The 14,490-nt window shown below is 34.2% G+C and overlaps 1 protein-coding gene across 7 annotated transcripts in view; it reads left to right on the top strand.

The window, feature by feature from the left end:
• LOC131435115 (lachesin-like) overlaps nt 1-14,490 on the top strand; it is a 122,362-nt gene that overhangs the window by 67,236 nt on the left and 40,636 nt on the right. For all 7 annotated transcript variants that reach the window (XM_058602659.1, XM_058602658.1, XM_058602652.1 and 4 more), the window contains 2 exons: nt 7,091-7,192; nt 7,265-7,373. In XM_058602659.1, coding sequence (XP_058458642.1) covers nt 7,091-7,192; nt 7,265-7,373 — 211 coding nt within the window. The remainder of the gene's footprint in view (nt 1-7,090; nt 7,193-7,264; nt 7,374-14,490) is intronic.

Raw genomic sequence — 14,490 nt, 5'->3', positions numbered from 1 at the left:
TCACCATTGGAAAGGTACTACTTCCAGAAATAAAATGCACTGAAAAAAACGAAAAATAGGGTTGTCTACCCAAAGTTATAATGAAAACTGTAGATAGATGACCTAAGAAAAGGTGAGACTTTTTATAATGATCGTAAATATCTCGAAAATCAAAGCGATGATCTATATATTTTTACACATCATTCGATTGCTAGTGATATCAGCTACAATTTTCGCTCAACTACCATTCCTGCACAATCAGAAGAAAACATTAAAAAATCGATAAATTTATAAATATATATGAATTTTTCAATTTTTTCACATGTTTGTATATAACTAAAAAATTAAAGCGATGACATGTCCTTTTTTTTGATTCAAAATATTAGAATCATTACTAGAAACAATGTATTGATGATCAAAATTATATACCCGTTCAAAGAATCTCAAGAAATTTGGTACAAATACAGAGAATTTCTATTATTGGGAAAATTTTGCCAAACAAAAACAAAGCAAAACTTTTAAATTTTTTGACATATATTTTTTTATTATTTTAGTTAGAAATTTATTATGAACAAAATTTACAAAAAAAAACTCAAACTTGGATTTTACTGAAAATTTTAAAAATTTTAGTGAACAACCTTAAACTCTAAAAATAGTTATGTTTTTGAACTTAACAAAAGATCTAAACAATTTTTATGCACAACCCAAACGCAATTGATAACTACTAAAATTCTGATTTTGTTTTAGGTTTGCCGTAGATTCTCAAAAAATTGGTAGAAGATCGGAAATTTCAACATTTCTGATATATATTGCGTTCCAACGTTTCTGCAAATCAAAGTGAAAATATTGGAATCCGTGTTGAATTCATCTGTTTCAAAGAGAGGTAGAATTTGTTTTTTATTAATAAAATAAATTTTGTGACGACATAAAAATTTTAAATTATTTCAATGACTTTCTATAATAAGAAATAGAACGTAAAATTATACAAATTCCATATACTAACCCATGGCAAAGTAGCCAACTACAATTAAAAAAAAAAAAATTTCTTGTTTTTGTTTTACAAGCAAAAACATATATCTTAAATTTTCCGCTATCCTAAACGACATCAATTATAATCGATAGAATATTAAAGTTTAAATATTGCAGAATTATTTCGGAATGTATAGAATTCAAAAATTATTTGAATTTTCTATTAGTAAACAATTCAGAAAAAGTAGAATTCCGAATTTAGCACAAAAAATTACACGAAATTAAGTACAACTTGTTTTTATCCACCTAGTTGTGTAATGATGCCTTTTTCATATCTCTCTTATTCTCATATAAAAAATGTATTCTTCAAACAGTTTTGTTTGATTCTTGAAAAGCTAGTGCATGAACTAGTGTAACCTACAAACTGAAACAGTTCTCAAATCCGTTAGGCCATCTTTGTCAGTGAAGTGAGTTCCACTATTTCAGGTACTTATGAAACTGAAATCGCCCCGAATATTGGCTTTGCAGCAGCCTTTGCGATTAGCACCAACCAACCAATCTATTTGCAGCTTCGTCTCGAAAAACAACCTCTTCGTTTGAATGCTTTTTACTGAATGAAACCCTACACCTATGTTATCAGAACTAAATGGCTCAAGTGGCATGTTCCCCTAGTTATTTGGAGATTTGTGCCTTGCCTCATCAACTTCCTGATGGGAAGGGAAGGATAAAAGGAACATGGAAGGGAAATGGGAATTGGGTGTGGTGGGAAAACAGCACAAAACATAAAGAAATAAATCGTTCTTCATCCCCGAAAGGATGCTGAACGATCTGCATGTGCCAAAATGCACGCTTGATAAAACCTCCAACCACCGAGATGCCTTAGAGATTTTCCAAAAGCGACACCATTTTTCATTCCCAGAAGAATGCAGGACGATTTCTTTTCGAATATGCACTTGAATTAATTTAACACTTTAGAAGACAAAAATACCTTATTTTCATATATAGCTAATAAATGCCTTACATGATACGAATATTTTTCAATGAAAAAACCCAATGTTCGAACATAACTTAAAAAAAAAATATCTCCTCCGCCTTTTTTTATAAACATGCTCGAAAATTTTTTCTGTCAAATACAAGAAACGGATTTTTTTTTTGTTTGCTCAACGTTAGATATAGCAGGTTAAAAATAACCTGTTTTCGAACTAGTTTTGCTCATAGCTTCGGTTCAGAAAACACTACCTGAATGCGCCAGTCATTAAAATATTGGTTTAAACAAACTCTGAAAGATGTTCAAAGATACCTATTAGAAAAGAGAAAAATATAAATGCTATAGCAAAAAATCTGATTTTGTGAGGAACACCCTAAGTTGCTCTTTAAAAATAGCTGTAACACTAAAACCGTTGCAGAAACTACTATGGTGTCCTTAGCAAAGCTGCTCGATATAAGTTTGTCTACAATTTTGCCGAAGAATGCAGTCCTCTATCTCAATACATCCGGAAAATAAGTTTTGGATCACCTTAATAATAAGAGCCACCCTAATACCATGTACATCGACATATGGCTTATCTCCACTGATCATTTGTTTTGAAGACATCATAGCTCTAAAGTATAAGGTTAAGCCACAAATGTTTTTGTTCCCCCTAAATTGTGGATCCGGACCACTGTGCAATGCAATTTAACTCGAAAGTTTTAAAATCTCCTATCTTTTACCTATTTTTTGAGATTCTACGGCAAACCTAAAACAAATCAGAATTTTAGTAATTATCAATTGCGTTTGAATTGTGCATGAAAATTGTTTAGATCGTTTGTCCAGTACAAAAATATAACTATTTTTAGAGTTTTAGTTTACTTACTAAATTTTTTAAAATTTTCAGTGAAATCCAAGTTTCAGTTTTTTTTCTTGTAAATTTTGTTCATAATAAATTTTCAACTAAAATAATAAAAAATATATGTCATATAATTTAAAAGTTATGTGTTGTTTTTGTTTGGCGAAATTTTCCCAATAATAGAAATTCTCTGTATTTGTACAAAATTTCTTGAGATTCTTTGAACGGGTATATAATTTTGATCATCAATACATTGTTTCTAGTAATGATTCTAATATTTTGAATCAAAAAAATGTACATGTCATCGCTTTAATTTTTGAGTTATATACAAACTTGTGAAAAAAATGAAAAACTCGTGTACATTTATAAATTTATAGATTTTTTAAGGTTTTCTTTTGATAGTGCAAGAATTATAGTTTAAAAAATTGTAGCTGATATCACTAGCAATCGAATGATGTGGAAAAATATATAGGTCATCGCTTTGAATTTTGAGATATTTACGATCGTTGTAAAAAGTCTTATATTTTCTGAGGTCATCTATCTACAGTTTTCATTATAACCTTGGGTAGACAACCCTATTTTTAGTTTCTATTAGTGCATTTTATTTCTGGAAGTAGTACCTTTCCAATGGTTAACAAAGCTTGAAGATCGGTTGACTAACAACAAAGTTATGACTCGGTAAAGTTGAAGTTCTCAATATTAGATTCGCGATGTAGGTGCCGCATGAATGCAGGTAGGGCACATTTTGAGCTTGAAAAAAAACTTGGAACGGGAAAAATCAGATTTTCATTAGTTTTTCCTAAACAATCGTCAATAATAATATAACAGTTCGGCTGAAAAGTTCGTATCGTTTAATAGAAACACACATTTTTTTGCCAAAATTCGTTTTTATTATTCAACATAATTGCCATCAGAGGCGATACAGCGATTATAGCGATCTTCCAACTTTTCGATACCATTTTTGTAGTACGTTTTGTCCTTTGCCTCAAAATAGGCCTCAGTTTCAGCGATTACCTCTTCATTGCTTCTAAATTTTTTACCAGCGAGCATTCTCTTGAGGTCTGAGAACAGGAAAAAGTCACTGGGGGCCAAATCTGGAGAATACGGTGGATGAGGGAGCAATTCGAAGCCCAATTCGTTCAATTTCAGCATGGTTTTCATCGACTTGTGACACGGTGCATTGTCTTGATGAAACAAAACTTTTTTCTTCTTCAAATGAGGCCGTTTTTTTTTAAATTTCGTCCTTCAAACGTTCTAATAACGCTATATAATAGTCACTGTTGATGGCTTTTCCCTTTTCAAGGTAGTCGATGAAAATTATACCATGCGAATCCCATAATACAGACGCCATAACCTTACCGGCCGATTGTTGAGTCTTTCCACGCTTTGAATTCGGTTCATCGCGTGCAGTCCACTCAGCTGACTGTCGATTGGACTCCGGAGTGAAGTGATGGAGCCATGTTTTCGAAAAAAATCGGTTTTATTTCGATATAACAGCTCCAAACACTGCTCAGAATCATCAATTCGTTGTTGTTTTTGATCGATTGTGAGCTCACGCGGCACTCATTTTGCACAAAGCTTTCTCATATCCAAATATTCGTCCAACACGTTCCTTTGATATCTTTAGGGTGTCAGCTATCTCGATCAACTTCACTTTACGGTCATTGAAAATCATTTTGTGGATTTTTTTCACGTTTTCATCGGTAACACCCTCTTTTGGACGTCCACTGCGTTCATCGTCTTCGGTGCTCATATGACCAGTACGAAATTTTGCAAACCACGTACGAATTGTTGCTTCGCCTGGTGCAGAGCCTGGATAACACTCATCAAGCCATTTTTTGGTATCGGCGGCACTTTTTTTCATCAAAAAGTAGTGTTTCGTCAACACACGAAATTCCTTTTTTTCCATTTTTTTTCACAATAACAAAAGTAGCTTCACTCAAAATGCAATATCTCACAAACTAATAATCAGACAGCTGTCAAATTTATACACGTATCTTTTGAAGGTTGGTACTAACTGAAAATGGCATGGATTTAATTCTAGTGGCGCCCTCTCATAGAAACGATACGAACTTTTCAGCCGATCTGTTACTTAAAATAATCTACACACTTCACAAAATTCGAGGGTGTAAAATTTATCGAAATTGGTCAAGTAACAACTGAGCTATGGTAGCTCAAAGTTACCGTTCCAACTTTTTTGAGGCTTGGTGCTTCGCCTAACTTTTTAAGGCTTGGTATTAGAAGTTTTAAAACATGTTAAATTTGGCATGTTTCATAATTGCTACAGAACAGTTATTTTTGTTGGATATGTTAGACAATTGATTTCACCCGTTTTTGTAACAAATGAAATCACTCATGTTACTACTTGCTAAACTAACTCTTAAACCTGGAAGGATTAAATTCCACACCGGTTTTAACTGACTGTACAAAAAGTTTATACAAGAAACTTGTTGCACATCATACAAGCGAAGCGATTTTGTTCAATAAATAAAAATATGTGAGAATTTTGGCGTCTAAGTCTTTTGCCCATGTTCGCTTGTCCTTATTTAAAAACTAATTTTTGATTACCTGTAGTCGGCATATTTGTTAAATTATCAGCTGTTTATGTATTGGGATCTTAATTAACTAGTAAAAAAACAATGAAACACTCGATTTTATGTCATTGCAAACAATATTTGAAGTTTTTTGAAAATTGAACATCGCTTCCCTAACTTCTCGATACGTTGCTCAATTCTCAAAAAAAAGGTTTCACATTCAGTAAATGCTTCACCATTTGAGGAATTTATTACTGGCGAGCATTTTTTTAGATCAGCGAATAGTCAGTAGTCACTGAGGGCCAGGTCTAGACTATCCAGTGAAAGTGGAAGTAATTTGTATAGTTCAATTTAATCATCATTGCAACCGACTTATACATCGGTGCTTTTTCTTCGACATATGAGGTCGTTTTTCCTTTACTCTTGCATTTAAACGCTATGTAGAATTCACTTTCTCAAGATAGTCGAAGAAGACTGTACCATGTGTATACCAAAATTCTGAAGCCAAAGCCTTGCAGTTGATTGTTGTACCTTTGGACGGTTTGCCAGCTGCAGTCCACTCAGATGATGATCATTTTGATTCCGGAGTAATGGGTTCATGTTTCATTCATTGTTACATATCGACACAAAAAATCTGATTATTTATTTGTAAACATGGCTAAACTGGGCTGCTCTGAATTATCTCTAAGTTGTTGTTTTTGATTGCCTGTGAGTAAAAGCGTTATCGACTTAGAAAAGAGCTTTCTCATGTTCACAATATGTGTTTCAAGGGAAAACATGTGAAAGTGTTTTTGACCTAAAACAACAATTTGTGAATCGCAGTTAAGAAGCGTAGATTATCATTTTCCTGATAAAATTTTGATTATAGGTTTTTTTGATAGTTCAGGACTTGTCTTGACTTGAGGACTTGAGGACTGATTTAGACTTTATCGAACTGCCGTGATTTTTTCCGTTTATTGATTTGTACGTTAAAGACATTTAGCAGAAAATCGAAATAAGTAGCCTACGATAAATACAAGTCATGTGGCTTATGAACGATCTCAAAAGATTCGCACTTGCAAGTCATATTCCGAGCTGTAGGAATAATTTCCACTCTTGTAGGGATAGTGTTAGCATTATCACATTAAATCCCTGCAGCAAAGTATCACATTTTTGCCATATTCAGGAACTACGTTTAAATCAGTTTAGATGGATAATTTAATAGTCGGCATACGGAGTGTGTTCAACTATTCGCTATCTTCTCGTAGGGTGTCTGTAAAAGTTCACTCCTAGCCTTAAGGCTTTTCCCAATTTGCATAAGAACCAACCGCTATGGTTGCAGTGAGTGTGTATGCAAAAACCCTTTAATTAAAATGTGTGCTCCAGATCCCTAGGCACACTGAAAAGAGGAAGAACCTTTTTGCTACGTAATGCTGGCTTTGTGTTGTCTCCTTTTGTTGGATTATAACAAGTATTTCAGGCAGCGGAAGAAGGTATTCTGCTATTGCCACTAGTAAATGAGCTAGCAGCTACTTCCACCGACCGTAAACACCTTCCTGAATGCTGCACACTTCCTGTATTCGCCTATCATGCTATTATCATTACGAGGCGGGTTTTGTGCTCGTTCGCAGGTGCATAACGCAATATTCGTTCTTTCGACCGTGATAGAAAATAGAAGCACAGTGCCAACTACCTGCGAAACGATCAACTTGAATATTTATTCTTATACTTTACATTATCCTTTTCCACTGGGCGAATTCACAACAGCAATTTTTTCCCCATTTTTCTCGCCCCTTACCAAAGGTGTCGTGGATAAGGCGGAAGGACTACCACCTACTCACCGTCGGGCTGACGACCTACAGTAGCGACGAGCGATTCAGTGCCACACACCTGCTAAACTCCGAGGTTCTTACACAATGGCTCGAGTGAGGTAGCGAAAATTCACTCTGTTGAATATATATTGCTTTACAATTGCAGGATTGGACGCTGCAGATAAAGTTCGTGCAGGACCGAGATGCCGGATGGTATGAGTGCCAGGTTTCAACGCATCCTCCGACGTCGATCTTCCTAGAGCTACGAGTAGTAGGTAAGACCGCCATAAACCGTGTCATCTTCGGTGCTTTCTCTGATTTATTGTGATGAAGCTGGCCTTTCTTTTACGTTTCATTTTCTCATTTGAACTGAATTCTGTTTCCAACAAACAGTGGCTATGTAAACTTTTAACGACTCGATGGATTATGCTTGGCGTAGTGATACACAGTTTACTCTCGGTCCATATTTCAAGTCTATTGATGTTAATGTTTTTGCTCTCTCTGTATATCAAAAACTAAATTTCAAATCTCACTTTGTCTGTTTATTTCCTCGTCTAACGTTTCTGGTTGAGTCATCAACGTTTTATTTTTGGGAATAAACTGAACTATAGAGACGATTTCAATGCACAGATAATCCCCTCAATAAAAAGTCGAACAGTATTTTGCTGCGGTTATTGCTACATCCATTCGAGACAATAAATATAAAACCTTTTTCCATGATAGGGACGAAAAAGTTGTACGACGAATTAAATGCACTAACTCAAAGAATGAAATTGAGAGCCAAAATGAAGGTTAAGAATTCAATTACTTGGTTCACAAACATAGTTGAACCTCCGACAATTCGTGTAAGAACTGCTACTGTTAATGCTGGTTGTGCTACTATTGTTTCAATTTTGTAGCCAAGCCCTTCAATAATCACTACCTGGGATCGATTTCTTGTATTCATTCAAAAAATGATGACGTTGCGCCACGGGTCAAATTTTGTGCTACCAATATTATTGAGAAAATTGAAATTGAACGTGATTAGGTCAATAAATAAAACTGACATTTGGTTACGTAACTGTGATGTGTGTTATATGTTAGCATGTGATGATTTCCTTGTTCAATCAAAGAAAGTAAATATCGGAGAGCCATCGAGTTCTTGTTGAGATCTTGATCCAATCGTCAAATATTGTGAACACTGGCTTCATTGTATATAACAGATTTTAATACTTCAATCATTATTGGTCAAAAACAATACACATACACGATAATTGATAGTGAAGAAAATGGTAAGCTATTATCACCAGAGAGTCAAAACGTTGGTGAATGAGTTCCACACAAACTGATCAGAAAATCAGCTAACCACACCAATTTAGATTTGTAAATTATCACTTGAAAATTCCGTGGCACAAACGTTGAATAAGGATAAGGAACAAGGCATCATAAATTTCTAATGATCGATGTTTTCAATAAAACAGTTCAATCAATCGCACTGCTTTTGAATGCGCGATTGCACGAGAGTCTCTTTCGATTGATCTTTTACACGCAGATTTTCTACATGCGTTTATTACGCGGATTTTTTATGAGGATTTCCGAAGCTACGCGTTTTTTATACAGATTCCCGAGTTGCGCGGTGTTTTTTGATTTTTTTTACGCAGTACGTGTCCCCGCGAAAAAAAAAGACCTCAGTGTATTAAGAACCAAAATCGAACACGCGAACCCAGATTATGTATGCCTTGATTCGTGTTTGTCTTGTATTCGACGTAATTACATCAATAGCACAAGTATATGTAATTTTCTTACGTGCGTACTAGTGTAACGGATTTGCTCATTTTCCGGCCGACACTATAAATGCTGTGTCCCATTTAGAGCGATATCTCAGCTTTTATAAGTCCAAATATCGTGAGCATTTTATACGACAACATTGGATAATACACAATTAACGGATAAAAATTTCAGACAGATTGCGACACTAGGAGCCGCGCTGTTTAAAATGTCCTGGAACTTTTGAATTGTACCTTGTAAGTGTTCAAAACCTGACCACATTTCTACGTGTATTGTTCCTTGAGTTTCTAATTTCAACTCATATATAGAAAACAACGATGTTTTCCACATTAAAAGAATATCACAGTTAGTAGACACTACAAACGGTTCCATCTGCTAATGACAGTTTATCTATATAAATATTTCTTGCAATTATTTTAGCGCAACTCTGTCTTCTAAAAAAATTTTCTGACGAAATGGTGGCCTTGGTCATAATGTAAGATAGTAAAACGAAATGATTGCTTATCACATTACAATAAACGCTACCTCTTAACAAAAAGTAGCTGTCATTTTCATATTTGATTTAATGAGTTTTTCATTTAGTTGTGCCTTAATTTCTTACCATTTTCAAATACAGATTTTCAATACAGAATTACGTCCCGGTACAGATTTACAGATTTTGAAAGCAGAATTTTAATCTCCCGTTACAGAAATATATGAATATACGCTATACGCTAGACGAAATTGAACCAAGCACGTTATTTGCTCCGTTCGAAGGGCAGGTGGTGTTTTCTTCTTCCATACCAACACGTAGCGGTTTTGCATCGTCATTTTTTATAACGATTTGAAAGATTTGACACTCATCGTCATATAATTTCATATAATATATTGCAAAAATACTCAAGAAATTCATTTTTTTCAATTATCGCGCTGTAATACCGAAACCGGAGGTCGAATCTGGATCACAGTTTTGCGGACTTGTTGAAGAATTCTCAAACTTTTTTTTTGCGTATAATTCGAGACAGAGCATTTATGTCTTTAGAAAAATTGTAGATCATGTTTAAACAAGAAAACATACCAAAGACATGAACACTTTAAAATGCATTGGTGTCGAGATATGATGCACTGTTTATTAAGCACCCTCAAAATTTTAAATTCACAAACTAAAAAATTTATGAGCAATTTAATTACAAAATACTACATGTTCAAGTATCAATATCTGGAAGATGTGGAAATATGTGGAACCAATTTCAACAAAGTTTGAAAGGCCAAAGGGTCAAAACAATATTGGAATAATTAGTAGTCACAACTTAAATTCACTTAAAATTTATATGAAAACACACTTTTAAAAAAGTATGTTCTAAAATAACCTGATATGCATGTAGCACCTTAACATACAGTATTCGTTAACCTTGCATCTTAAATTCAATATTGATCAACTTGTTAACTATTTTTTTTTAACTTGTAGGTGGATTAATGTCAACTTTGATTATATTAAAAGAAGCGGACTATTTAAAACAGAAATTCATCTGAAGACATGAAAGCTTCAAAAATAACCGCTAAGGCACAAATAAAAAAACGCGTGTTTTAACATGATTGGGACCACTGTGCATCGCTGAGAAAATCGAGTGCACATTTTTATTATTTATGTTTGTGTTTATGTACATACACAGACACTTTGCGTACTCAACAAACTGATTCAAATGGTATATGACACTCGGTCTTCCGAACCTCGGTTCAAAAGTCGGTTTTCACAGTGATTACATAGCCTTTCCATATGAGAAAGGCTAAAAAATTTCAAAAATTTCTTTAAAAATCAATTCGCACTGAAAGTCAACTATGCTGGCTAGAATGAATGAAACGTCTCAGTTTAGTTAGAATTGTAGTCAGGGTTTTTTGGGAAGCACAAAAAAAAATTTGGGTGCCCCTAAAAAAATTTGTAATACGTGTATATTACCGTGACTCATCTGGGTATTTTTAAGCTGTTCATACTTATCAATTCGTTAATGAGTTTGGCCATCAACTACCCAGACCAACAAATCGGAATAATATTGATACCAATCTTGAAAATATCATCCCTGTTTTTGGGTCATCAACCATATGGAGATTGGGATTTATAACACCCATTATCCTACAACTTACAAAGCCAGAATTTCGAAAGAGATTCAAGATCAAATTCGAAAATTTTGATATATTTTTAAGTCAATACTGTCTATGCCTTAGTGGTTGAAACGATAGAATGCGATAGAGGATTAGAGAATGCGATAGAGGAGATGAACTTAATAATGACTTCTACTAAAAAAAGCTTCATTGCTATTGGATTTCAAGATCAATGGGCTACCACTAAACATCTTCCACCCTATGGGGACGTGTATCGCGTGATGGGTAAGTCAATGCATTTCACGAATGACGAATGACCATAAGGTTAAACTTCTGAAATCGGAACAAAAAAAATCTTTCACCCTATGAAGTATGTGGACTCCTGATTAATTAAAAATCATCATCCTGCTATGGATCCAAACAGTAAAGTTCATAATTGCAAAAAGATTTATGAGAACAATTTCGTATATTGCAAGCAAAAGTTTCTATTTCATAACAATAAAATCTAAATAAAAGTTCAGCTATTATTTCTAACTAAAATGTTATGTTTTTAGCCAATGAAAAAAGAAATGACTTCAATATTTTCTCCTTGAAACATAGTGAAGGGGGCACAAAAAATTGTACACTAGCATGCTCCTTAGCGATAAGTGACAAAAATCCCTGGTTTTGGTTAACCCCGTAATTTTTGCATTTTATATCTACCTAATAGGTAATGCGAGAATGCAATGGTGAATTTTTATACTTTATACTTGTTGATACCAAAGATTTTGGAAAACTATAATTTGGAGTTATTTGTGTTTTTTTCATAGTACTAAAAATTGTATTAAACATTGCTGGTCATATTTTTGTTAGCAAGGAGAAAAATATTAAAGGGTTGTATGCAAGACACGACCGAGCACAATTAGATTAAAAACGGAACAATTCTAAGGTTCCCATAATAAAAAATAAAAAATAAAGATTTTATATATTTCTATCGAAAAATATTGAATCAGTAACCGTGACCCAGTATATTCAGTAATAGCAAAGTCCTGGCATTACATTCCTTTTGTGGAATTTGGCCTTTCTGTTTCAACAGACTTCGCAGCCGATTCTTAGTGTACAGAATCATTGCATGGCTAGTACTATGGATCCTACTGACACTAAGAATCCTTCCAGGTGTAATTTTATTTTTGTAATTGATTTTGCTTTCGCATATTGGAAATCAATAGATACGCACTACATTCCTCATTTTTGTTCTGGTTGTAACTTGATGTTAATAATAAATAAATGAACATTGTGATAATAACAACGCATGGTGCGATCCGACGCTTATTGTTTTGATGCAAACGTAATTGAACTGAAACTGGTGGTGAACCGAGTTCAACGAGGAGTCCTATTCAAATGATAGGGGAAACCGGGGCTAGTTGGCCGAGTTTCGCTTTCGGAATTTCTGTGCTCTTTCTGGTTCGAGATTTTGATAAACGCTTTGTTCTGTCATGAAGATACACCTTTCAAGAACATGTGGGTTTTTTTCATTCCTGAATAAAAATCAGAAAAATAATTTTTAAGAATCAAATGCGGAGAAAAAAACGACAAACCAACGCCTGAGCCGGGGTAGGTTGGCCGAGTTTTAAAAAATAGTGAAAAAAATCAATTGTATCAATATACGTTTTCATTAGTTAAAAAAGTTAGTATGCATCATTTTTATTATGTAAGTACGAGAAAAAACTCCCCTTCTTGGTTTTCACTATTCTAGAATTAGGTTTTCACTATTGTAGATTTAGTTTCGGCAGCCTTAATAAACTTTTTCAGCTTCCTTTCTACCTTTTCCTCCGCCAGCTTTCGCGCTAACGCTTGTTTTCATTTTTATTCCTTCAATGCTACTTTTATTAGAGAATTGGTAAAATTTTGGATCAATTCGCGATTCACAACTTATTTTCAGGATGACTTATATCTGCAGCAAATGGACGAGTTTTGTTCGGGGTTGGGTCAATCTGCGAGAAATTCTGTCAGGAACTCTAAATGCTGAAAAATTTTATGGCATTTGATTCATAAAATATTGGAATCATCTTTTCTATCGACAATTTCCAACTTTTAACGATTTTAATCCCTTATTTCTATTTGTCAATGATTTTAATTTACTTCCATTACTTATTCCTCATGTATATTTTTCCTTATAATCATCAATATAAACGTACAACCCAATTTCATCCAAAAAAAAGGATAACATTTCACGAATATCCAACACTTTACTCTAAGCTAAAATTACAACTCGGCCAACCAACCCCGCACAAAACTCGGCCAACCTGCCCCAATCAATGTTTTCGAGAACAATCACGATTAACAAAAATAAAAGTAAGGTTATACTGAAAACCGATACGCCATTTTGTAAAGTTTTGAAAACCCATTCCAATGGTACCACGTTTTTGGAAATCAATTATAAATTGATCCACGTTACACGTATTACTTTACAAAAACAGATATTTACTTACAAGTGCCGAAAAAAGAAAAAACGTACTCCTGCAGAAACGACAACACAGAAAAACCTAAAATTACGTCGGTACGTGGGTGACCTAATGCTCCACAAAAATCATTATAGAAGTCGCCACTGCGCATAATAGCCTCATCAGAAAATCTACTCTGCCGATCGGCCGTGCGGCCGACTAGCCGCAGTCTCCCCTAATGTGAAATCGCAGGTCATCTTATCTTAAGTTTATTTTTGATGCTGCATGATACTGCAACTAACAATTATATATCTATCTGTGCAACTCATTTGTACTAAACCAAGGAGGCCGCTTCAAGACAACTTTCAGAATTTATTCTGAATCTTTTGAAGCAATTCATTTCTGGTGGGACAACAACTTGATCAAATTGAAACTGCATAACGATTCGTATTGCATTGCATTATTTTTGTTACACTTAGTATGGATTCTTGGAAGCAAGACTAGGCCAAAATATTAAGCCTCTTTAGACTATACCAATTTCTAACCATTCAATTTGGTTACACGATTATTGTTTTGTTTAATAATAGGGTCTGAGGGCTTATGGCGATAGAAAGTGTTTCGTGTTTAACTATAATTAATGAAAATAGTATCTATGATTATCATCATAACACAACTTCATACTGAATCCTTTTGCGAGCCACAGTTTTGCTCGTGTGTAAATGAAGATTCCAGTATGCACACGATCCGTTGACAAATTAAAACATTTTTAAGCGTACAACATTGAAGTAATGCTTTCGAATCAAGTTAAATGAGACAAATCCATCAACAAATTACTGAGGTAAAAGCGCTTCAATTTAGGTCCGAAAATCTATCGCCAATAGTTTTAAATTGTCAGGCTAACATAGTTTTCGGAGAATCAAAATCAACAACTAATTGGTATTCAATATACTCAACTGAACATAGTGTGTAGCAGACGGAAAATGGATGGATGAATGTAACTTTCAATTTCGTTTTTCACTCACTAGTCAAACTACCTTCCTCGTTGACTAAGCAAAAATGACAAATCGGACGAGGGGAAGACATCATTATGGCAAGCTGTGATTAGCTTATGAAAACATAGGTC

Source organism: Malaya genurostris, chromosome 3, assembly GCF_030247185.1.
Source record: "Malaya genurostris strain Urasoe2022 chromosome 3, Malgen_1.1, whole genome shotgun sequence".
NCBI classification, from domain to species: Eukaryota; Metazoa; Arthropoda; class Insecta; order Diptera; family Culicidae; genus Malaya; species Malaya genurostris.
This window is presented reverse-complemented; position numbering and strand designations above follow the sequence as displayed.